This window comes from Vulpes vulpes, chromosome 1 (assembly GCF_048418805.1).
Source record: "Vulpes vulpes isolate BD-2025 chromosome 1, VulVul3, whole genome shotgun sequence".
Taxonomy (NCBI): domain Eukaryota; kingdom Metazoa; phylum Chordata; class Mammalia; order Carnivora; family Canidae; genus Vulpes; species Vulpes vulpes.
Genome location: NC_132780.1, coordinates 39614512 through 39640757, shown reverse-complemented (window position 1 = coordinate 39640757; position 26246 = coordinate 39614512). Strand labels below are relative to the sequence as shown.

The window sequence follows — 26246 nt, the reverse complement described above, 5'->3', positions numbered from 1 at the left end:
GTGAGAATGAAAACAAGCTGAATTTAACCAAATGTTAGATGTTTGTGAGTAAATTTATATTTTTTCCCTTCTGCTGTTACAATTTCTGTCGATTTGAGAGGAAAAAATATATCTAAGAGGAGGCTTTTTTTTCCTTAAGGAGGTTAATCAGGATTAAGCAAATTAACTGCTTTTTATTCATGTACCACGTATTTAACGAGCATTTATTGTACATCATGCTCTGTGCCAGGCCTACAAATACAAAAATGAAGTACAGTCCCTGTTCCCAAGGAGCAATATCAGCTACTAATTTAACATTTTAACATGTATTTTTTTGTTAAAAAGTTTAGAGTTATAGAGAGAAGATATTTGCCTAAGACGTATCTGATAAAGAATTTTTACCCAAAATACACAAATAACTTTTTTTAAAGATTTATTTATTTATTTATGATAGACAGAGAGAGAGAGAGAAAGAGAGAGAGAGAGAGGCAGAGACACAGGCAGAGGGAGAAGGAGGCTCCATGCCGGGAGCCCTAAGTGGGACTCGATCCCGGGACTCCAGGACCGCGCCCTGGGCCAAAGTCAGGTGCTAAACCGCTGAGCCACCCAGAGATCCCACAAAGAACTCTTAAAAGCCAATTACAAACACTGTATACAACCTAATTCTAAAAATGGGCAAGAGACTTGGACAGATAAAGGAAGAGAGACGGATGTCAAATCAGCATATGAAAAGATGCTCCATGGAAAAAAGAAAAAAAATGGAATAAAGAAAAGATGCTCCACCTCACTGTAATCAGGGAATTACAAATTAAAACAACGATATGCCACTACAGACTTACAAGAATGGCCAAAATCTAGAACATTGACAACACCCAATGCTGGTTGAAGATTGGAGCAACAGGAACTCTCATTCATTGCTGGTGGGAATGTGAAATGGTATAGCCACTGCTGACCACAATTTGGGGGCTTCGTACATAACTAGACACAAGTCTTACCAACACAACCCAGCAATTGTGTTCTTTGGTATTTACAAAAAAAGAGTTGAAAACTTATGCCCACGTGAATACCTGAACACAGATGTTTATAGCTGCTTTCTTCAGCATCTCCAAAACTTAGAAGCACCCAAGATGTCCTTCAGTGGGCAAATGAATAAATAACACCCATGGTATACTCAGAAAATGGAATATTATTCAACACTAAAAAGGTTGAGTTGCTTCATTCCTGCATTTGTACAATATGGATGGCTGTGCTCGTGCCCATCAGACTGTGGGTGAAGGATTGAATGGGCAAATATCTCTAAAATGTTGGCACAGGATGACAGTTAAGTAAGTGTTTACTGCTACTATTATTGTTACTGTTATTTTTGTTGTTCTTGCTGTTATTGGTTTGGAAGAGTGAGAGATAAGGTAAGGAGGAGAGAGGCAAAACCATCTACACCCACACAGATTACTATGTCTTCTGATCCTAGACTATTTTGTTACTATCATTAGCCAAGATCCCACATTGTCAGACCCAACTTAACCAGATTAAAAACTCCTAAAGAGCCCCACTTAGTTCTCTTCCCTCTGAGATGCCACCAGTAACCTGGAGATGGAAGCTCTCCATTACTGTAGTGAGCAATCAACTCTGTTCTGTCTTGCAACCAGATTGTGTTGGTGACATTTTCTGGAAGCCAACATTTAAGAACAGGCAGCGTGGAAAGGGACAATGCTCCAGGTGAGAGATGGAAAGGAACTGAGCTGGGCTTGAGGACAAGAGGAGAGAACTTGAAAAGGCACTGTTGGAAGAGAGATCTATCTTAGTGACTGGCTGGAGGAAAGTTGGAAACTCAGGGATGCCTCTTGGGTTGGTAACCTCAGTAACTGGATATATCATAGAAGGGTTTTCCAAAGTAGAACCTGCAGTGTAATTCACTGCCTGCACTGATATGCATGCCATCATTGGAGCCAGCTGGGTTAGGCTTGTCCTGATTTCTCCCCATCCACCAACTCTGCTCACAAAGACCCCCTCAGAGGTGGGAGTTTGAGTTGGGCTTCTCAGTTTGCATGAGAAGATGTCATCCCCCTGCCATGCTCCTGCTCCCTTATCATTCTCTCTTACTCGAGCCACCCCTCGCTGCTCTTCTTTCTCTGTGCCTACGTCCAGGCCAATTTCTAGTGCCAACACCCAGAAAATATAAATTCCACTCTCAAAGCACTGATGTAGATTTTCCTGAAGATTTGGAGGGTAAGACAAAGGTTCCATGACCAGCTCATCCTGGTTTTAGCATTTGAGGCCCTGGCTCTGGGCGCCTCCTCAGTCCTAGGCAAACCCAGATGGCTGGTCACCTGAGATCAAGAGGGGTAAGACTCCCTTTACAGCCTCCCCTTGCTTTCTCCACAGACTGTCGGCCTACCCACCACCCTGCCCCCAACAATGCTCTGTGGTCTTTGAAGCTTGTACCTCCTCCTCTCAGATTCTTCAGCAAAACCCAGCTGTGTACAGAATTCCCTCAGCAACACCAAAGCCAGCCCTATAGGCCTACCAGGCTCACCAAACAAGCTTCTGGTAGCTCACAGTCCTGAGACTACCCTTTCTGGTGTGTTTGGGCGGGTGTATTAGTTACATCAGCTAGAGAAGCAACACTTGCCTACTTAGATGGACTCCATCTCTGGAATTGGAGTTTGATGACTATCAGATATTTTATACCCAAACCTTTCCCTCTCAAACTTCCTAAACTTTAGAGTATTAAGACTGACCATGCCTATTGAAGCTATTCCCTTTTGTGGCTTCCAGATTCTTTTCTCTGGCTTTTACCTTTAGGACTATTGTGACTCAGGGTTTCTCACCTGCCTCTCCTCCTTGGCGTGGCTCTCACTGGAGTGATGTTCACCACACTGTCCACTTCTGCTCTTTCTCTTCCTCACTCCACGTGCTCGTGGGAGTGATTCAGCCAAGGCTCAAGAATTAATTCTTCTTGCTTCCACCTTTTATTCCTCAATGTGTTCGTGTGTTTAAAGACCAAAGAAGCACTACACTCAAAGTAGGGCAAGGTCTGGGGAAGGAGATAGAATGAATCTTCAGATGGAAAAACAGATCAGATAAAACCTTTTTGCTTTATCAGATGCCATTTACTACAGGTTCATATACTTCTTTGGCTCCTTTGAAAACAGGTCAAGACTAGCATGTGCTCTCAAAGTGGCTGTGAAGTGAAAGAAGGTGCTAGGTGCCTGGAATGTGTAGTAAGGAAATGCTGGATGAAGGTTAGCTGTTATCATTAGCTAAGGGACATATTTGAAGGAGCATGTTTCTTTGGGTGGGGAAGTATAGAAAGCTTCCCCAAAAGAAAATATTTCTCCTTTTAAGAAAGTTAAAAAATTCTGACTGGGCCAAAAAAGTCTACTAATAAGTCTGAGGACAAAGAGAGTAAGTTCTCTATACCCAGTTAGTGTTTAGGCTAGTGATTAGTTTTGCAGAAATAAATCTTTAAAAATATCCCTGAACACAAAACACATTATTTTTTTAAAGAAAAAAATTGGTTTCTGTGTCTCAGCTGATCTTGAAGGTAATTGAGCCTTTCCAGGAAATGTACCAAATTCTTGGGTTAAATAGGCTCCTCCTTCTGCACTGGTACTCTGCATCCAAGTTCCTCCCACGATTGATCAGATATGCAGCTGGATGACACCAGAGTCTATTTTCAAGTCTGCCTGCTGAAGGGAACATTTGTTTTGCATTGGTATGCAGCTAAAGAATTAGACCAATTAAGTGATCATTTATCTGGCATCAGATAACGAAATTTCGTACATACCTTCAAAGGCATTGTAGGCAAAACTGGTGCCAATCTAGATGTCCTGGGATCTTGAAGCCAGGCTGACAGTGCCCTTATAGGATCAGTTAAGTTAATCTTCTGGTTAGTTCTGTGTAAGGGTTTTCTCCAATCAGGATATACAGGTAAAGTGTCTTACAGGGCTTCCCGGAGGACAGGGCTTTGGGACACATTGTTGAGCACCGAAGCTTAAAGCCAAAAACATTTCTGGGTTAAAGAGAAATGGGGAGAAAAGAGGGCTCCTCTCTCCCTCCAATAAATGCTGGGGGTGAGAATCTTTAATAAGATTCCGTGAGGCAAACTGTATGTGGAAAATGCTCCAAATAACTTTTTGGCAGGCAACAATTTTATACACCTGGAAGGAATTGCTCTCAAAATATCAAGATGTGATATTTCAGGGAAATTCTGAATGCTCCTTTGTGTTCAATATCATTTTTTTTTTTCATAATTGAGATCATATATATAGCCTCCAGTTTACTTCCCTTAACCTATAGTAATTTACCATGGCACTAGGTATACTATAAGAACATTCCACAATACCCCATCATATGAATATTAAAAAAATGCACATTTATTTCTCTATCATTGGAGATTTGTGTAATTTTACATTTCATCATAAATAAGAATATGGACTAACACTGCATTTAAATGTAGATCCTGATCACTAATAATTATGAAGGTGAATATTAAAACCCCCTTAAAAAAACCCCTGCTAATTTGGTATGTATAAAAGTTAAATTGTTTTAATTTGGATTATTTGTATTGAATATCTGTATTCCTTTTTTTTTTTTAAGATCTTATTTATTTATTCATGAGAGACACAGAGAGAGAGGCAGAGAGAGAAGCAGGCTCCACACAGGAAGCCCAATGTGGGACTCCATCCCAGAATTCCAGGATCATGCCCTGAGCCAAAGGCTCAACCACTGAGCCACCCAGATGTCCGGAATATCAGTATTTCATAATCACCATTTATACTTCATCTTCTATGGGTTATAACAACCTTTGTTAATTTTACTCTTGGCATTTTAGTGCTTTTAAAAGATTTATTAGTTTATTAGGGGTAATGAGGAGAGACCACCCTGCTCAGAGGAGCCTGATGTGGGACTTGATTCCAGGACCCCAGGATCACCTAAGCCAAAGGCAGATGCTCAACCACTGAGGATGTCCCCCCGGCTATTCTTTTTTTTTTTTTTTTTTGGTGATAAAAATATTCTAAAGCTAATTGTGTTGTGTCTAAAGCTAATTTCTATTAAAAACCATCAAACTGTACATTTTAAATAGGTGAATTGCATGATATATGATTTCTATCTTAATAAGGCTTTTTAAAAAATATTAGAATAAAATATTTCCATATTAAAGTATTCAGCCTCCCTCTTTCAAAAATTGTTAGCAAGTTTTCCAGTTTTGATTGCCTTTTGCTTTCTCATATTCAGAAGATACATACTTTTAGTTAAATCTATAATCTGTTTATTAAAGAATCTGGAAAATTCCATCACATGCAGATCGTCACTGGTATGTTCATCTATTTATTTCATTTTTAATCAATCTGGATTTTGGTGGTTTATGAGGCTTTAATCAGTGTTCTCCAATATGGGCTTGTTGAATAAAATAAATTTGCCTTTCCCTTCCTGTATTCTGAAGGTTCTGTTGTCGAAAACCTACCCCCATGCTTCAGAACCCAAATTTAACCTAAAGACAGAATTTGGGATTAAGAGGAAGATAGTTTTATTGCTTTGCCAGGCAAAGAAGGCTGCAGCGGCCTATGGCCTTCAAAAATTGCAAGCCTACCCAGAGGAGAGAGCTGAAATCAAGAGTTGGACACTTAACTGACTATGCCACCCGGGCACCCCTCCTAGCTATCCTTGCACATTTTTTCTCTCAGATGAAATTTAGAACTATTTTACTAACCTTTGAGAGTATGTTTAGACTTCCATTTAGCAGATGGACTGCTTTGGGAAAGGTCATGTTTGAAATATTTGTCTTGGAGTGCAATGTAGTTTTCCATTATACAAGTCTATTTGTCTTACACACATCTTATGTTCAAACATTTTACTGAGCTTGTTGCCATGATGAATAGTAACATAATCCAATTATATTTTAAAACCATTATTTTTTGCTCGAATATGGGAAACCTATTAATCTTTGAATATCTGGTTATATTGGTTAATTTTATAAAAATCCTAATATATTTTGGGCTTTCTATTTGGACAAAAATATAATCTGCAGTAACGAAGTTTTTTCCTCCCCAATAGCTCTAAGTCATTTCTAATTTCAATCTTATTGCATCAAAAATATTAAATCAATATTCTGATGATAAGCCCTGAAAACTTTAAGAAAGCACATATTAAAAATTAAATCTTTGGCAAGCAAGCTTATAAAGGATATATATTAAAATTTTCAAGTTATTAGAGCAAGATCTAGGGTTAATCAATATTGTCACTTTCTAGAGTGTGTTTCATCTAAATTGAGGCCAAAGAGCACCAGAAGGCTTTAACAGATCAATTGGGAGGACATTTGAGCGGGCACTTGATATTTTTTTTCGAGGGGGCTCCTTTCCCTCAGTTGCATCCCCTCACACACAAACCACAGCAAATAGCAGATCTTTAGTATTTGTGGTCATTGATATGGAACTGACTAGAAAACTGCCCTCCCTCACCCCTCCCATCAACAGACACTGCATTCTTCTAAAGGCCCCCGTCTGAATATTTTGCATCATCTGTGTTAAATTTTCTACCACTGTCACACCCTCTTCCTCTCAGACATTTCTGCCTGGAGAATTGATGTTTTTAATCAATACTCATATACAACACTGCTTGATTACAAAATATCACATCAACTACTAAATCTGAGTGCTGGTAGCTAAGGAAAAAAGAATAATTTGTGAGACAAGGCATTGATTTCTAAATGGTTGATTTTAATAGTGATATGACTAGTTACAAATGCATTCAGTCATGCCCACAATCAAAAGAGTAAAACCTATGGTAGCCCCACTTGCCATAAAACAGTGTTTCATTTGTTTTGTATTTAACATAATGAGAATTAACTTATTTTCTAAGCAAACTACAACAATCCAGTTTAATGGACCCTACAGTTTTAATAAATTAAAACATGGTTTCCTCTTCCCCTAAATAACTACAAAAGAACATCTACTTACATTGGAGTGAACTGTATTTGACGAATGATACAAATCCAAATTTGGAGACAATAATGCTTCTGAAGGGGAAGCAGATTTTGCTGCCCCAAAATTTGCCTCTTGGCATATTCAATTTTTAAGTTGGTTATTTTTTTCATAAATATTTATTTACTTGAGAGAGAGAGAGAGGGATGGAGCTCACATGAACAGTGGGGAGAGGGAGAAAATCTCAAGGAGAGTACAGAGCCTTATGTGGGGCCTGATCTCACAACTCTGAGACCATGTGACCTGAGCTGAAATCAAGAGTCAAAGTTTACCTTACTGAGCCACCCAAGTACCCCTATGCTATATTTTTTTAAAGAAACTACAGACACAGAAAACTCTGAAAACTGAGAAGTTACCCTTTTAGGAGACATTTATATATACAAGAGAAATCTCCCTTTAAGGGTGTCTCCTTCGATACCAAGAAGAGGATGACTCTAAATCTCTAGAAACTTATCAATCGAAAAGGCATGGACTTAAATCTGCATAATAACCTTACCTTGGTTTATTGTGCTTTTTTTGGTAACCTCCCATAATGCCCTCTCTATCCCCAAAACCTTTTGTCTTTAACTAGAGCTGATGCTTAAGGCAATGGCATCAGTCAGGGACTTACTGTTTACTTGGGTCTCTGCCATGTACACAGAAGGTACACGTTATTTATTAAACTTAGTTTGATTTTTTTCTTTTTTTTTTTAAGTAGGCTCCATGCCCAATGTGGGACTCAAACTCATGACCCCCAAGATCAAGAGTTACAGGCTCTACTGAGCCAGCCAGGCACCCCTCTGACTTTCTCTTGTTAATTTCTCCTTACTTGGTCTCATGTCAGTTTGATTCTCAGGCCAGCTAGAACCTTACTGGATAGACTAAAATTTTTCCCTCCCCAACAATTCACATTTGCAAAGCTTAACAGTTTTTTTTTACTATGGTGTGGAAGAGCCTAGGTAATTGCCTATAGAAGAACTGTTTTTGTTAACTCTTGCTCTTTGTAAGTAATATGTTAATCTGATGTAGTATGTCATTAACTAGAATAAAACTTCCATCTCAAAATTGAGTTTGTTTTGTGAATGAATCCTAATAATTCCCTACATAAGACCCTAAGTGACAGTAAAAGCAGTGTTTAATAACTGACATATAGGAAACAATTTAAATAATTTCTATATCTTTCTCAAAGAACTTGCATTTTTGCTTCCTTTTGAAACCATCTTTTTGGTTCTTCAAATTGCTTGTCCCAATAGTATGAATTTTATTTTATTTTTAAAGATTTTATTATTAAGTAATCTCTATACCCTGAGATCAAGAGTCGCATGCGCTACTGACTGAGGCAGCCCATCACCCCACGTCCCGGCAGTATGAATTTTATTTGCTTTAAGTTATGCTAAAATGTACAAAAGGAAGTCACAATAAACAAATTCTATATAATCCCTCTAATAGACATTAGCAATAGGGTAATGTTCAGACATGTCCCACCAAGTGCCATTTAGAATACTGAAGTACCACTGCTATATAGAAGACAGTAGGTCCAGAGTTTTAGTGGGGTACTTGGGAAGTGAGACTCTAAAGTCTTATTTTTATATCTTTGGTGGAGAAAAATCTCTCAAAACCGCTCAATTTTAAATGCAAGTCAGATGCAGTCACACTACAATAAGAGTGTTGAAATAAATAACTTTGGATATTAATAAATTAAAGATACACTTAATCTTCAATTTTGTTAAATTCCAAAATCCATATAATTTAAAGCAAATAGGGCACAATGTTAACAACCAGAGATTCCAGGTGAGGGTTATATGGCGTTCACTGTACTATTATTTTTAACTTTTTTGTAAATTTGCAAATTTTCAAAATAAATGAAAAAATGTGCATAAAACCAGACACCATGAATTAAGTAAAAATATAAGACATAGACACAAAGTATTTGTCAATGAATACCACTAATTTCAGAGAAAAAAAGGACTCATCTATAGATAAAATCTCCTGCTAAGAGAGCATGGGAGAAACATTTGACATGCATTAAAAGAGCAAACCGAATGAGAAGGCAAAAGAGAAGGCATTATCATCTTATGCCCTCATGTACATTATCTTTGAGTTTTCTGAATATGTTTTTCTTGGCCCAACAATGTCTGTCCTAATCATGCAAAGCACACCAATCTACTGACTTGCATGTTTACACATGATGATAAAGATTTTAAAAATGTGAAAATTTCATTCAGGAGGGTCAGCACAACAAAGCTCTCTCCGTAAAATGAAAATGCTCTCTAACTTTAAGGAATAAAATCATTTTCTCAGTTGAGTGTCTGAAAACTGATAAAGCATCACATTTCCTGTTAGATCTCTGGCTGAATAGTATCAGCTTAGCAAAAGAGCACGTTTTCTTTTTTTTCTTTCTAATCTTCATTTACTTTGAGATAGGAGACAGCACAATGGCAACTTCAAATCATTTGTCTTTTGGTGGAAAAGTAGAGCAGAAACCGTAGGCTGTGAATATCAACACTGAAACAATCTGCCCCAAACCTGATGTTCCCTTCACAATTATCAGGCCTTCAAGTATGTATGTGGCACAGGACTTGGTTCCCTCCTCATGGGTTCTGAGGAAGAAGGAAACTTACAATCCAAGGGCTAAACAACAACCAAGGGGCAGGTACCACGAAGAAGCAAGGACAACAGAAGCCAGCCAGTCCTTTGAAATAGAGACACAGGTGACATTAAGTTGTCCCTGGGAAGCTGGGCATAAGTGGATCCAAAGAGCAATAGCCTTACTATCTGGAAATAGTACTGACTGCTAGAACATTCATCAAAGATCTCAGAAATTGCCCAAATAGGCTGCCTCTCCTCCAACTCCTCATGCCTACCTCTCCTCCAACTCCTCATGCCTACCTCTCCTCCAACTCCTCATGCCTCCTCCTCCTCCTCCATGTCTTAGATCTCCACTGCCCATACATACAACACTCTTTCTGTCTCGGGTCACATAAGAGAACTGAGGCAGTATTCTGGGGAATTATGGAAACAAGTTTTTATACATCTTGATAGCAGGGTCTGAGGAGATGAGGGTGGGGGTGAGTAGAGACAAATACTTGGAAAAATGGAATTTCTCTGAGTTTCTCTGTAATTTATAATAATAAAGATATCTCAACTTTTTAAATAACTTAAGATATCTTTTCTAATAAGATGATTCATAGAATCAACTAAGCTAGACAGTGCTACTTTTTTGTTGTTGTTTTTAAAAACATATATACATTTTAGAAGCGAAAATTAGAAATATTCACATTCAATCAAGCTCATTTTTTTCAAGTTCCCTGAGACAATGCATACTGATATGCTACACAGCACAATGTTACAGCAGAAAGTAAATTATTTACAAGGACCATTTAAAGTCAATTTTCTATTTCACCAAATAAAACCTGCAAGATAAATTACACCCTTACAATTGGTTGTTGTTGCTGCAAATTTATTCAAACCAAGAAAATTGTCATCATTAAAGCTCTCAAAGTAATTTTGGCACAGATGAAATCTTAGTCATTTTGTTAAGTCCCTGAGTTCTTTTAACAGGCTGGTTTTTGCATTCAGCCTCTTCCCCAGCCACCTGAGCCAGTGCCCCCCCCCCCCCCAGTGCCTTCCAACCTGTCACAGCCCCTGCTAACTCTAGGTCAACATTTGATGCTATAACCTTTCTAACCCACTGTGCTCCGCAGAAACCACAGTTTCGAGGACATTTCTAATTGGAGTCCCAACCCAAAGAGCACACCCTACAGTTTCTCTGATGTTTATTACTGGGCAGAAGAATCAGATGGGGTGTATCTCATGCACGTGTCTTCTTATTTCTAACGTTGCCCAAAATGAACAGTCAGTGTTTTAATGTCTCCAGGGCTTTATGCCTCAGATGCTCATCTAAACACTGGATGGCAAAGAGGTCAATGTCTGTGTCAAACTTGTTGGCAAACAAGTGGTGCTTGCGTAGCATCCAGTTCAAGTCACCTGCTCCGAAAACACACACAGAACGCACATGGACCCCACTGCACGGTGGGTAGGGGGCACCCTTGGAAACATCACCTTCAAAGTACTGCCATTTGACAAACCTTGCGATTGCATGCATGTCAGACATGTCATACTTCTGGCTTAAGGACAGCGAGCCTGGGACTTCAGGGATCCTCTGAATAGTGGCCCAGAGGTACTCATCAGGGCTGTATGTGTCTTTTGCCCATTCCATAAACTTTTGGATTTTTTCATTCTTTAGCACATATTCTACATACTTCCTACTGACCACAAAATAAGCACTGCCTGAAAATAGAGGTGTTTCAAGAGGTGGATGCATTTTGTCAGTCCCTGTGTTGGTCAGCTTTCCATTAACAACTGTAAAATGCTTTTTCCACCTTTCTTTTTTGTTGGATGGCATTCTCTCAGTTTCTAGGTTGTTTTCACCCATTAGCGATTTGAGCTTCCGGACAATTTCCAAGTTGGTTTTGATAGGAAAATCCATGCCACAAAGATTTATCAAGTACTTCCAGTCTGCACTCATCCTATGGAGGTCCTGCATGCAGTTGAGGTCAGCCTGAACTCGACTCCATGAGGCATATACCACACTCTCTAGCTGACTGGCCACGAAGATGTTACTGAAGCAGGACGCAATGCCAAGCACGGCAGCCAAGAAGGAATCCTCGGATTTTTTGTCCACGTGAATGCAGTAGAAATTCTGAGGCATGTAGATGGCCCTCAGGAGCCTGTCAAGCATCTCAATTTTGTGATGAACTACTATAGAATATGCTATGGGAAATTCTGCTTCTTCTTTACTAAGGGGTTCCATGATGTATTTGCGCCTCTTGATGAACGAATTACAATCTCTGGTCATGTTTATATAGTCACTGGTTGTCCACCGAGGGCGCTGTCTAAACTTCACTGTTAGAATTTCAAGCTGTACCTTTTGGATTTCATCTACATCACCCTGTAAAACTTTGGTACAATTAATATTACTGCTAGGATTCTCTCCAACCAGCTCCAAATGTCCAACACTTACAAATTCGGGCTTCTGATGAATTCGCAAAACAGAGAAGGTGACTACGGAAAAAACAAGAAGCAGGCAGTAGTATTTTGTGGGATAAGAGAAAAGTCTCCTCCGCAGCAATGTTCTCAGCATTTCAAACAACAATTGGGGATTACTCTATTAAGGGCAGTCTTCTAGGCTTTAAGCAGTCATGATTTCTCTTCTGTCGTGGCCTTGAGAGTTGTTAGTTTGCATTTAGCAAAACTGCAAAGGCATCTTGAGACAGAGAACAATAAAACAAAACAAAACAAAACAAAACAAAAAAACAGAAAGAATGTATATAAATACAATTTTTTACAACATCTTCTCAGGTTTAAAAACTATTCTCTTTGCTATGAGGTCAGATGTTCAAAACAGAACCAAATTGGTCAACAAGAGAATAGTGTTCTAGGAAACTCACAGTCTGTAATATTAATACCAGATTATTAAGAAAGAATACAAGGGGGGCGGACTGGCCTTGCTCAGTCAATGGAGCATGCAATTCTTGATCTTAGGGTTATGAGTTCGAATCCTATATTGAGTATGAAGGTTGCTTAAAAATAAGTTCTAAAAAAAATCAAAAAAAAAAAAAAGGATGTGCTGAAATATCCTACATCTTATCTCTCAGGAATATTAAGGTACAAAATCACAGTTGAAGACCTAGGCTACAATTATTTAACTCTCCACAGTTGCTGAGGTGAGTTTTTGCTCCTGTGCTGGTCCTAATTAGCAGCCTTTGCCTTGGAATCTTTACCAATCTGGATTCGTCTGGACACATCCATTATTATCCATAAGTTGGCATCAGCAGCCCTACATATTGGAAGAGATCAGCTCCATTCTGCTCTTCACCAATTTGGGACTGGAGGTGCTCTAAAGGAGAAGTTCAAAAATAGCTGTGACTTCTAAGAATCTCAGAAGGAAAAGCAAGTAAACTGAGTTTTCAAATTAAATTACGAAGGACTGGCTGAAACCAGGCTGGATTTGAGTCTGTTTTGTATCTTAGTTTAATTCCATACCAGGCACCGCAGGAAGAGAAGACATACACAATCAAAAATAGAGACATAGCCTTGTATTTCCTGAATTGTTTTTAACAGGTTATGATAATTAATGCTTGTGAGAAATAACAGTTGTATACAAATTATAAGATATGACAGACCAGTTGTCTATATTCAAATGAGGAACCCAACTCATTTTTACTATGTTTATAAATATTACAAAATATATTATTTTAAAAAATCAATTTTATAACTTGGAAATTGGTACTATAACTAATAAATGCTACTTTTCTTTTAAGATTTTATTTTTAAGTAATCTCTACACCCAATTGAGGCTCAAACTTACAACCCCAAGATCAAGAGTCCTATGCTCCACCGACTGATTCAGCCAGGCACTCCCAAGTGTTACTGTTCTAACAAGAAAGTCAAATACCATTGATTATCTCCATACCAGATATACAGGGATTTGAAAATAATTTTTTATTTTTTTATTTTTTTAATTTTTTAAAAAGATTTATTTATTTATTTATGATAGACATAGAGAGAGAGAGAGAAGCAGAGACACAGGAGGAGGGAGAAGCAGGCTCCATGCCGGGAGCCTGACGTGGGACCTGATCCCGGGACTCTAGGATCACGCCCTGGGCCAAAGGCAGGCACTAAACCGCAGAGCGACCTAGGGATCCCCCTGAAAATAATTTTTTAATACAAGGATTAACACTAGAACTTTTAAATATTTAGTTAGGAAATAAATTGTGAATATTAATACAAATAAAATAACTGGCCATTATTTGTATAGAATAATGTTATGAAAAGTGCTCTTTTTTTTTTTTTTTTTTTAACCATTTAGAATTAAAGTCTGGCTCATTTAGTTCTCAGATTTCAGGTAACATACTGTGTTTGTAGAGTGCCTCCCATGCAGGCAGGTTTCTTATATGTACCAGGCATTCAGCAATGGTGCTATGTCCCATGAGGCTTTTTAAGAAATCTGTGAAATGAAAAGGGAAATGTGTGAAGGGATGTAATGCTCATTAAGTATACACACACTCAGAAAGCATGCTGGTGAGCTAATCCTATGTATTTACTTTTTTTTCTCAAAATTATGGCTGGTTCATTTCTCATTTTCAAAATTTCCTTCTCTCCAATCTTACTTGTTTTTCTAATGCCGGTTGTGTATTGCTAAATGTTTGAAAATATTTGCAATTTGGGTCAAACTTTTCCAAAGAAAACTCTAGCAGCATGTCCCAAAGTGGGTGCCAAGGAACAGTTTAATGGTTCAATACTATTGGAAAATCCAATATATTCTATCCCCACTGTGAAGTTTCCCAGTGTTTACTGGCCCATGAAAGCCAATCTTGTAATTGAGTTAGCTGCTTATCTTGTCTTCTTCCAACTATCTTTTCCACCACCCCACTCCAAACCTGTATTAGCAAGAAACATGGGGAGATTCTGAAAAAATACTTAAGCATAACAGCCATTAAAACATCAGATCATAAAATGATGCCACTAAGTAGTACCCACTCCTTATTGGTTCAGACATTCAAAGAAATCTCTATCCAATCATTAGGTGATCCAGTATCCAAGCTAACTGAACAGAGACTTAAGTAGCCTCACACTACAAAGAAAATAAACTTTTGAAAACTAACCTAGCAAAGTCACGAAGCAAACACAGCATCAACAACAAACCATAATAGGATTTGCCTTTTGAACAGGGCCGGGGCAGAAGTCCGACTTCCAGAGTTGACACATTAGAAAATGTCCTTTTTCTTTCTTTCCTTTTTTTAGAGAGAGAGTACATGGTGGTGGTGGGGGTTGGGGGTGCAGTGGGAGGGGCAAGGAGAGAGAGAATCTCAAGCAGGCTCCAAACTGGGCACAGAGTCTAATGCAGGGCTGGATCTCATGGCCTTGAGTTGAAATCAAGAGCTGAACGCCTAACTAACTAAGCCACCCAGGCATCTCTAAAATGTCCCTCCATAGGGGGACACACTCAGTGGTTGAGCGTCTGCCTTCAGCTCAGATTTATTAATACCAGGATTAACACTAGAAATATTTAGTGTTAACACTTTTAAATATTTATTTAGGAAATAAATTGTGAATATTAATAATACAAATAAAATAATTGGCCATTATTGGTATCCTGGGGTCCTGGGATCAAGATCTGCATCAGGCTCCATGCCGGGAGCCTGCTTCTCCCTCTGCCTATGTCTCTGCCTCTCCCTCTGTGCCTCTCATGAAGAAATAAATAAAATCTTTAAAAAATAAATAAATAATAAAATGTCCCTTTAACAATAAAAAAAATACAGGGCATGTCAAGAAACATGAAAGTCTGGCCCATATACAGGAAAAAAAGCACAGTAAATAAAAACTGTCCCTAAGGAAGCCCAGGCATTGGACTTAACAAAGACTTTCAGCTATTATAAATATTTTCAAGGAACTAAAAAACTGAAAGTAATGAGAATGGTATTTAACCAAATTGAGAATCTCAATAAAGAGATAGAAAATTATAAAGAAAAAAACTCCAACAGAAATCTGGAACCAAAAGTGCAATAAACTGAACTGAAAAGTTGTCTAGAGGGGTTCACCAGAAGATTTAAACTGACAGAAGAATCAGTGGAATTGAGGACAGGTCAAGTGAGAATATCTAGTTGTGGGACAAAAAGTAAAGAACATTAAGAAAAATGAACAGAGGCTTGGAGAGGTATGAGATATTAAGCATTATCAACAGATGCATAATAAGATTTGCTGAAGGAAAGCTGAGGGGGACAGGAAAGGCAGGGAGAGAGGGCTGGATACGTACCATGGGAGGTAGAAAAAAAATCTGAATAATGCTGAAAAATTCCCCAAATTTGATTTAAAAAAATTAACCTGCACACCCAGAAGGCACAATGAACACCAACTATGCAAAATGGTACAATCACTTTGGCAGTTTCTAAACAGAGGCTAATCTCTCAACATGGTGATCACATTCCTAGGTTTGTTTCATGGTCTAAGATATGGCTTATCCTGGAGAAAGTTCTAGGTGTTCTTGAGAAGAATGTGTATTTGATATGGGTGGAGTGTTCTACAAATGTCCATTAGTTGTTGGTTTATCGTGGAGTTCAAATCTTCTGATTCCTTGTTGCCCTTCTTGATTACAAAATGTCTTTGTCTCTAATAATTTTTACCCTAAAGTCTATTTTGTCAGCTCTTATTATAGTTACTCTAGCTCACCTCGGGTATTTGTTTATATGGCACATCTATTTGCATTATTTTACTGCAACCTAATTGTGTCTTTAAATCTGAACCATATCTCTTGTAGATATCCTATCACTGGGTCACTTTTTAAAAATCGATTTTGCCAATCTCTGCCTTGTGAGTGGAGGTCTTAGTCCATTTACATGTAATCTGCTATTCTGCTATGTGACCCAAACACACTGCCAAGCCTTCCTCGTCCAAAATCTACCGGACTTGGCAACTGTCTTAGCAAGTATCCTAGAGAAAGTCCCTCTCTTGAACACTGATGCCTTTCTTGAAAGAACAGACTTCCTTGTGGATCCCACCATGAATATTTTTAAGTAGGAAAACACAACTTGAGACGAAATGGGAGAAAATAATTCTACCATGTCAAGAAAGGAAAGCCAGTACTTAAGGCAATAGTTCTTCATAGGTGGTTTTTTAAAATCAAAATCAAGAACCGCAAGAATACTAAACTCTATCAATACTGAAAGTCAACTCTGATCTGTTCTGATGCTGGTACTAAGGAGAGCTGGTCAATGAAGAGGAACAAAAAAAAAGCATCAAACACACCCGAGGTAACAGTAACAGTCTCTAGAAGCGTTCCAACATAAAATGAGCAGTTCTATCTGGTCAGGACTAGGGTGCAGCTCACTGGAGTGGGAGGACAGACAAAATGTTCTCAGGCGCAGTGAGAGAGGAGACAGCAAGTAAAATTTGAAAAGCAGAGAGATGAAAGGTAACTGATTAAGCAGACCCAACAATCCCAGACTGTCAGTAGGGAAAGAAAGAACTGGCTCTCTTTACGCTATAAGATCTTCAGAAGAGTCAAGGAAACGGTGGCACAGATTTCGGAGGGTGAGGGGTGAGAGTGGCTGAAAACAAAATAAAACAAAACAAAACAGTAGTGGCTGGCAGTTGTTTGTAAGCAGTTGTATCTCTACCCTGAAACCTGGCCAAGACCCAAGATTTAGTCTCTGTATGTTGGGGCACACCAGGCACAATGGAAAACAAGGTTTCCAACCAAGAAACAGCAGAACTTAGTGAACCCAAGGACGATAGGTATTGAGATCTCCTTCCCTATTTCCAGCTATCAGCTCCCAGAATTTCACCAGCCACCCCAATGCAGGAGTTCATTCATGGGGAATCCAACCAAGCCAAGACCTAAATATATTGCTTAAATTGGAAATTTCCCTAAACGTTCAAAGAAACACATTGTGTACGGGGAGAAGAAAATTAATAATATCCTCAGAGAGATAAGAAAAATATTGCATTCAATCAATAAGATTATATGGCCTGAAAATGGGCAAAACAATACTCCCGTCCCATATGCTCTTTTGCAATGTGACCTTACCATTCTCCAATCAAGACAGAGTCAAAACTTCTTTCCCCTTAGATTTGGACAACCTTGTGGCTACAATGACCGGGAGAGTTTGGCAGAAGTGACACTATTTGGGTGCCAAGTCTGGGTCATGTAAAACTATGTATGCAGCTTCCAACTGGTTGTTTTAGAAAATTTGCTCTCCAGGCGCTTCCTTTTGGAACCGGCTTCCATGTTGTAACAAGCCAGAGAGTCCAAGGTACCCAAGTCAACAGTCCCAGGTGAACCCAGCCTTCATTCATCCTAGTCCAGCTGCCAGACATATAAGTGAGGAAGCTACCAGATGACTCTAGCCCATGGTCACTCAGGTCTTCTCTGAATTCCTGACCCAAAAATGTGTGAGCAAAAGATAAAATGGAAATGTTCGTGTTACTACATTTGGGGAGGTCTGCCTCATAGCAGTGACTCCAACAAATCAGAAACCACAAAAACAGAACACTTAGCAAATAAAAAAGGGGTCTTAAAACTTAACGACATGATAGGGAAAACTGTAAAACTCAATGGCAGTGTTGGAAAAGAAAGCTGAGGAAAACTCTCAGGGAGTTAAGCAAATAGGCAAACCAACTGATGAGGAAATTAGAGGAAAAAAAAATAGTGATTTCGAGAAGCAGACCAGGAGATCCACTATCTGGAAGAATAACAAGACCTCCAAAAAGAGAAAACAAAAAAAGACAATTAAATGGCTAAAGATTCTTTCTCACAAAGAAGGAATGGTTTCCAGATTGAAACTCCTTGGAAAACTGATACAATGGGTTAAAAAAAAACAGATCCACACCAAGACACACTCATGAATCATGAAATACTGAAAAAAAAAAAAAAAAAAAAAAAGAATATGACATGGGTCTCCAGAGGGGGAAAAATAAGCCCCATAGACAGGATTCAACAGCACAGTGTCTTCAATTTCATAGAAACCATCCACAAAAGACAGATAGGATAATGAGAACAGCATCAACATGCTGAAGAAAACTGAATGGGAGATGAGAATTCTTTGAACCTGATGAATTACTAAGTCAAGTAAGGGTCAAAAAAAAAAAACAAAAACATTTTACATCTTAAGACAGGTAAGGTCTCAAAATATCTACCTTTATGCACTTTATCTCAGGAAGCTACTAGAGGATCAACTCCATTAAAACTAGAGTATGGGGGTGCCTGGCTGGTTCGGTCGGTAGAGCATGTGGCTCTGAATCTGGGGGTTGTGAGTTTGAGCACACTCTGGGGGTAGAATTCACTTAAAAAAAAAATAACCTTAAGTATAAACTAAGAAAAGGGAAAACATAAGAATCAGAAAAGGTATATCCCAGGATGAGAGTAAAGGACTAGACTACAGGACAGGCTAACAGACAGGGGTAGCAGGCTGGGGCAGATGAGAAGGCTTCAGGGTGCCTGGGTGGCTATGTCAGGTCAGTTGGTTTAGCGACCGACTCTTGATTTCAGTTCAGGTCATGATCTCAGGGTCACGAGATCAAGCCCCGAGTCAGGCCGCGTGCTCAGTAGGGAGTCTGCAGGAGATTCTGGCCCTCCCCCATCTCGCACACACACTCTCCCTCTCTCTAAAATAAAATAGAAAATAGAAAAAAATAAAAATAAAAAGACCCCAGGAGAGATGTCTTCAAGATGAAACTGGTAGAATAAATGATGAGAATAAGCATATTGAAAACTAACTTAAACAACTGGCAGAGTTTGGGTGGTGAATTCATAACTACACTGAAAACAAAGCACGTGAGAGAGGGTTCGGGTGATAATTATTGCTTCCAAAGCAATCAGACATGCAATGATGAAAAAAGCCATCTGGGTGCTCTGTGGCTTAGCTCTGAGGGGCAGCAGTCTTCATAATGTAAACATGATTTTCCCAATCGAGATTCACTGAAACCTTATTAGGAGGACAGAGCAATGGGAAAGATGGTTGTTGAAAGAAATGGGTTGTGTGCTTCGCCCAGTGTCACATAACTGCCCACGGGAGAGGCTCTAAATTCCGTGGCTGTTCCAAGCAAGAGGCCTCTGCCTAAGTGAACCCACTGCTTCAACAGCTCACAATGGTAAGGAGGGGACTTGCTACCATTACTACCAGAAGAAGTAAAGCAGGGGACTGTTTCACCACGATAAGTACATGAGGAGATACATGTAAGGCAAGCCTAAAACCCTGTGATTATCAAATCTAGATTTCGGTTTGGAACATGTTAGGAAAGTTTAGAAAATCTTACAATGGGGACACCAGGGTGGCTCAGTGGTTGAGCCTCTGCCCTAGGCTCAGGGCGTGATCCCCGCCTTTTTTTTTTTTTTTTTTTTTTTCCAAAGAAACACATGCACTTTATTTGAAGTTGTATCTCTTCTAGGAAAAGGAGCTTCTTAAAGGGGCACCTGAGTGGCTCAGCCAGGTAAGAGTCCTACTCTTGATTTCAACTCAGGTTATGATCTCAGGTAGTGGGATCAAGTTCTGCCCTGAGGGCTCTGCGCTGAGGCATGGAGCCGGCTTGAGATTCTCTCTTCCTCTCCCTCTGTCCCCCCACCCTCACTTGTGCACACTCATGCTCTCTCTCACTCTCTCTCTTAAAAAAAACAAAAAGGAGAGGCGCCTGAGTGGCTCAGTTGGTTAAGTATCTGCCTTCATCTCAGGTTGTGATCCAGGGGTCCTGAGATCAAGCCCCATGTCAGGCTCCCGGCTCAGTGGAGAGGCTACTTCTCCCTCTCCCCCCTTCCCCTGCTTGTGCTCTCTTGCTCTCTCTCTGTCAAATAAATAAAGTCTTTAAAAGAAAAAAAAAAAAAGAAGCTTCTGTAAGAATCATAGAAGACAAGAAGATGCCTAAGACCCTGTATTAGCTGCAAGTCACAGGAAAAACAAGTTCAAATGGCCAATAAGGGTAATTTTCTTGCCCAAAAAGAAGTCCAAAAGTAGGATGTTTCCAGAATTTGTTAATTCAGCAGCTCAGGACCTTGTCTCTTTCACATTCTTGCTCCAACACGTTTGGACTAATATGATGAGGGACACGGGGTTGAGTCCTGGGATTGAGTCCTGCATTGGGCTCCTTGCAGGGAGTTCTTCCTCTGCCTGTGTCTCTGCCTCTCTGTGTGTCTCTCATGAATAAATAAATAAATAAAATCTTTTAAAAAAAATCTTACAATGTAAAAACTAAGCACATGTCTCAGTTTTTTAAATAAACCGAATCCAAAAGGTGACATTCATCCCACACACTTGTTAGTTTCAGTGACTTTAGAGAAGTCTCACTACATACAGAAGAAAATTAAAAAAAAAAAAAAATTAAAGAAACGTGCTACCTGTGGCTCAGGCTATATTTTCCAAAATTCCTTTTTTAAAAATAATAATAATTTTTTCAAAAGGCAAAGCAAGAAGAGGGAGGGAGAGAAAAATACATATTTTATTAAAAACTAATAGGACAGGGATCCCTGGGTGGCGCAGTGGTTTGGCGCCTGCCTTTGGCCCAGGGCGCGATCCTGGAGACCCGGATCGAATCCCATGTCGGGCTTCCGGTGCATGGAGCCTGCTTCTCCCTCTGCCTCTCTCTCTCTCTCTCTCTCTCTCTCTCTCTCTCTCTGACTATCATAAATAAATAAAAATTAAAAAAAAACTAATAGGATATAACATATTTAGACCTCAAAGTAGGATTTAACACATTCAGTCAATATGCATATCCATAGGCACACACCCCTAAGAACAATCAGGATTTTCCTGCTCAGCCTCTAATTATTCTCAAGCCTCCCAGATAAGGGGTAAGATTAAAAGGGCCCTGCACTGCTTAGCTTTGTTAGCCTTGGTGAAGGTTACAGCAGACAGGTGAGTCAACTGTAAAAAAAAAAAGAAAGGGTGGATTTCAAAAAGGTAAACTCTTTTCTTCTCAACAATTCCCACCAGTCATTCTGGTTTAAGTCCAAACAAAACTATTATACATAAGAATAATTCTCTCTGCCTATTGCCTATTGTTTCAGTTTTTTAATAGTGGAAATACCTTTTTCCTTAAAAAAAATGTGTGTGCACAGGTGCCCACACACCTAGGCAAGTATGTGCACATGGGTGTGTGCTCGCACAGGTGCGCATGAACACACAGCCAAGTGGGTCTGGGACCCCTTGTCCTTCTGCAGCAGGAAGCGCTAGCCTCTGGTCCCATGGATGCTCCTCTGGGACTCAATTTCACAGACTCCCAAGGACTATTATTCTGCATCCCAGAGACTGCTGTGACAGGAGCAAAATAGCCACTACTGTGATGGATGCTAAAGCTGCCCAAGATCTCAGAGGACCGTGACTCAAACCCCACCCCGAAGCAGCCTGGAGAAGCAAGAGGACGTGGATGAGATCTCAAGGCTACTTCCTGCCATTCGGGGTAGAGTCCTTTCTGTCACCTGGAGCTCCACAGCCTCACCTCACCTGGGGGAGCCTGGTCGCTCTGTCGCCTGGCTGCTGTCCATGACTCACGGCAGCACAGTACCCAGATTTTCTGAGGCGTCACATTAAGGGCAGCTCCTGGACCCCCAGAGGTATCTGCTTCTGCAGACTGGCCAGGGAAAGCTCCTGGGATCTTGATTAAGAACATCGAGCTTGGGGCACCTGGGTGGCTCAGCGGGTTTAGTGCCTGCCTTGCCTTCAGCCCAGGGCGTGATCCTGGAGTCCCAGGATTGGGTCCCACATCGGGCTCCCTGCATGGAGCCTGCTTCTCCCTCTGCCTGTGTCTCTGCCTCTCACTCCGTGTCTCTCATGAATAAATAAATAAAATCTTTTAAAAACAAAACAAAACAAAAAACACCGGGCTCCACAGTTTAGGTCACTGTCTCCCAGAGCTCATTCCAGTTTTCTTGAGCTCCAACCACAGAAACATAGTCAACAGGGAACCTTCTCGGACAGACACTGGACCCTCTTTGGAAAGGGGGCTTCCACATGAAGTAAGATATTACAACCAAAGTCAGACGGTGTGACTGAAGTTGGTGAGGGCTGAAAGCACGGCTCTCTTCTCCAGAACCTGTATCTTCCAGGGCCAGGTACAGAATGTGCCACAGAGAATCACTCAGTTATGTCTGTTGAATGAAAATACAAGTCTCTTTCAAGGGGACCCCATGTTCCTCTGCTAAAAAACGTAATTAGCATCTCTCCTCTCTCCCTTCCGAAGCGTTGCTCCAAGTTCTCTGGACACAGGCTCAGGGAACCTGCATGAAAAATGCCAAACTTGCTAGCTCTCAAGTAGGGGCAGATCTTAGACACTTCCTACACCTTGGCACTCTTGGGGAAATACGTGCTTTTCAAAAACAATGTGCATTTATAACTCCGACTAAAATCAAGGCTACCATTTTTCTAGAATCTTTAAGGTAGTGATAAAATTGAGAGCTACAAAGACACCTGATCGGTTCTTAAACACAATGAATAAAAATCAGCATTTTAAAGCTCAGTAAGCGGAATGGTTATTGGAATTTCTTTTCTTCTGCTTCTACTTCTTTTTACAATCCCATGAGCTGTTTAATCCCGTACTTAAGCATATTCAGTGAATGTATAAATTCAAAATATGTGGTATATAATTCATGAAAGTTTCTCAATGACCTGCTCCTAATTTTAAATTAGATGGAATTAACTAAGACCAGGTTTCATCTATGTGGTCACCTATAAAAGAGAAAAAAGGAAGGAAGAAAAGGAGGTAGGGAAAAAGGGACAGATGGAAGAAGGAAGGAAGGGAAAGAAAAAAGGAAGATAAGAAAGAAGAAAGAAAGAAGGAAAAGAAGAGAGTTCTCTATGCCTGAATTAATGGCATGAAAAATTCTATAGACTTTTTTTTTTTTTTCATTTATTCACTATATGACCCTGGGACAAAATTAACTCAGGCATTTCATTCACTATTGGAAATAGCACTCTTGTCTGTCTCCTTTGCTTCCTCCCCTGGAACCACCACCAGGGACATAAGTAGCTGAGGCCATTCCTGCCTCCGGGCTTGGCAGGCAAGATGCATTACACACCATTTTCTCTGCCGCAGAACTGAAAGCTCGAAGTCCACCAAGAGGAAAAGAAAGGATCCAAAGCTTCCTCGATTACAGCTAACCTGAATCTTAAAAGATGAGTAGGATTTAGATAGTAGGTAATAGGAGAGAAAGGAGGCTGTAGAAAAGCTCTGTCCAGGGTGGCTCAGTCGGTTAAGTGTCTGCCTCTGGCTCAGGTCATGATCTTGGGGTTCTGGGATCCAGCCTCATGTAAGGCTTCCCGCTGAGCCAGGAGTCGGTTTCTCCCTCTCCCTTTGCCCCTCCCTCCAGCTCATGTTCTCTCTCTCTGTCTCAAATAAATAACATCTTCAAAAAACAAAAGCTTTGTCCAGAAGCTGCAGCAGTGGGCCAGCTCTGTCCTGCCCACGACGGCTCCTCATCCATCAAGTGATCTTTGCTCAGTAATAATGAAAGTATGTGCATACGTGTGTGTGCTCACACAGGTGCACAAAAAGGCAGGAAATCTGGAAGAGTCAAATAGAGAAAGTGCTCTGGAAATTTCCTTCGTAAATCTAAGGTAAACAATAAGACCACAGAGACTAGACTTGATCTGTGGTTTGTTCTCTGAATGCTTGTCTTTTCCTTGTCCTCCACCTACACACACATGCACACATTCTGAATGTCTGAGACTAAAGACCAGTGCCCTTCATCTGGTTCTCTCTAGAATACCTAATGATAGCTCATAAGGGTGAAAGACCCAATAACTGGCTGGGCTTAGTCCTTTTCTCAAGAAGCTACATACATTTGTTAATGCAGTCAAAAAAGAGGTGCGGTGAGACACCTAGGTGGCTCACGGGTTCCTGGGATCAAGTCCTGCATTGGGCTCCCAGAGGGCAGCCTGCTTCTCCCTCTCCCTATGCCTATGTCTCTGCCTCTCTTTCCATGTCTCTCATGAATAAATAAATAAAATCTTTGAAAAAAAAGGAACGGAGAGGAGAGGAGAGGAGAGGAGAGGAAAGGAAAGGAAAGGAAAGGAAAGGAAAGGAAAGGAAAGGAAAGGAAAGGAAAGGAAAGGAAAAGAAAAGGATGTGCGGGATGCAATGAGGGCACCAGCTGGGCCAGACACAATGCCACAAAGCATTCCAATGGACTTGTTCAGGGTCACTTCTCTTCCTCGTCAAGATATCTGGGTCCTTTAGCCATTGGAGTGGGGCCTGTGACTGAAGAAGCAGAGCTTGAAGACTCTGCCTTCAGCTCAGTATTAAAGCAAATATGGAAAGGAGGAAATGTGGGAATATAGCTGGTGAATTCAAACAGGATCCTAGAATTATGTGCCCTTCAGACTTATAGTTGGGTTTTCCATAGCAGAAAAAATGTCCCACTAATCTCACCACTGTTAGTAGCCATGCTTTCTTGATATCCTGAAATCTCTTCAAATTTATAATCTCCCTGGGTGGCTCAGTGGTTTAGCGCCTGCCTTTGGCCCAGGGTGTGATCCTGGAGTCCTGGGATCATGTCCCACGTCAGGCTCCCTGCATGGAGCCTGCTTCTCCCTCTGCGTGTGTCTCTGCCTCTCTCTTTCTCTGTGTCTCTCATGAACGAATAAATAAAATCTTTTAAAAAAAATGTATAATTTGGTGCCAGAAATATATATATGGGGGTGCCTGGGTGGCTCAGTTGGTTGAGCGGCTGACTCTTGGTTTCAGCTCAGGTCATGATCTCAGGGTCCTGAGATCAAGCCCCAAGTTGGGCTGTATGCTCAGTGAGGAGACTGCCGGATATTATCTCCTTCTTGCTCTCCCTCCTTCTGCTTGTGCTCTCTCTCTATATATAATAACAAAATCTTTAAAAAAATACATATGGATTTAAAAGTTTCATACACTCCCTTGAAAGCCAAAAGAATGCCCATAATTGCACAAAAGTATTAGAATTAAGGCATTATACTAGTAATCAGGAAAAGCAAATGATAAACTGAACATGGGGTATACATACAGAGGACTACTACTCAGCCTTGAGAAGGAATGCCATTCTACCTCATGTGACAACACAGAGGAACCCTAAAGATGTGCTAAGTGAAATAGGCCAGTCACAAAAACACAAATACTGTATGATTCCACTGATATGTGGTACATAGTCATCAAATTCATAAGAAATGGGAAGTGTACCAGAGGTTATTAGGGGCTGGGAGCAGTATGTGTGCAGAGGGAGAAGTTACAGTTTGTTGGCACAGAGTTTGTTTGAAATGATGATGAAAAGTTCTGGAAATGGACAGTGGAGGTGGATGTACGTAATGCTACTGAATTTTCCCTGACATAGTTGTAACCTCCAGGGTTTTTTTTTTTTTTAAAACCTCTTTATTATGATTTTTAAAAAGATGCAGCTGGCTTATAACTAGACTCGACTTTTGGAGTAGGTGAGTACCATTAGAAAATGTCACTTAGAAAAGGCTTTATAAATTAAGAAAAGAGGGATCCCTGGGTGGCGCAGTAGTTTGGCACCTGCCTTTGGCCCAGGACGCGATCCTGGAGACCCGGGATCGAATCCCACGTCGGGCTCCCTGCATGGAGCCTGCTTCTCCCTCTGCCTGTGTCTCTGCCTCTCTCTCTCTCTCTGTGTGTGTGACTATCATAAATAAATAAAAATTAAAAAAAAAATTATTTAAATTAAGAAAAGATAGACGTTAAAGGACATAGGTTACAAGAGCATTAGGAGGAGTGAACCAGGTTGTCTGAACACACAAAAAGGGGTCTTTTTGAGTTTAGTGTCATGAAAATGTGGGC

The 26246-nt window shown here is 40.2% G+C and overlaps 1 protein-coding gene across 8 annotated transcripts in view; it reads right to left on the bottom strand.

Moving 5' to 3' along the window:
- GCNT1 (glucosaminyl (N-acetyl) transferase 1) overlaps positions 1-26246 on the bottom strand; it is a 68780-nt gene that overhangs the window by 29033 nt on the left and 13501 nt on the right. For 6 of the 8 annotated variants that reach the window (XM_026001527.2, XM_026001528.2, XM_072762695.1 and 3 more), the window contains 2 exons: positions 13858-13950; positions 6678-12207 (listed from right to left, as the gene is read on the bottom strand). The exons of 1 other annotated variant lie outside the window; for it this stretch is intronic. In XM_026001527.2, the coding sequence (XP_025857312.1) occupies positions 10798-12084 (1287 nt within the window). In that variant the 5' untranslated portion in view covers positions 12085-12207; positions 13858-13950 and the 3' untranslated portion in view covers positions 6678-10797. Of the gene's footprint in view, positions 1-6677; positions 12208-13857; positions 13951-26246 lie in introns of those variants that run through there. One more of the 8 variants, XM_026001531.2, reaches the window with a different exon arrangement.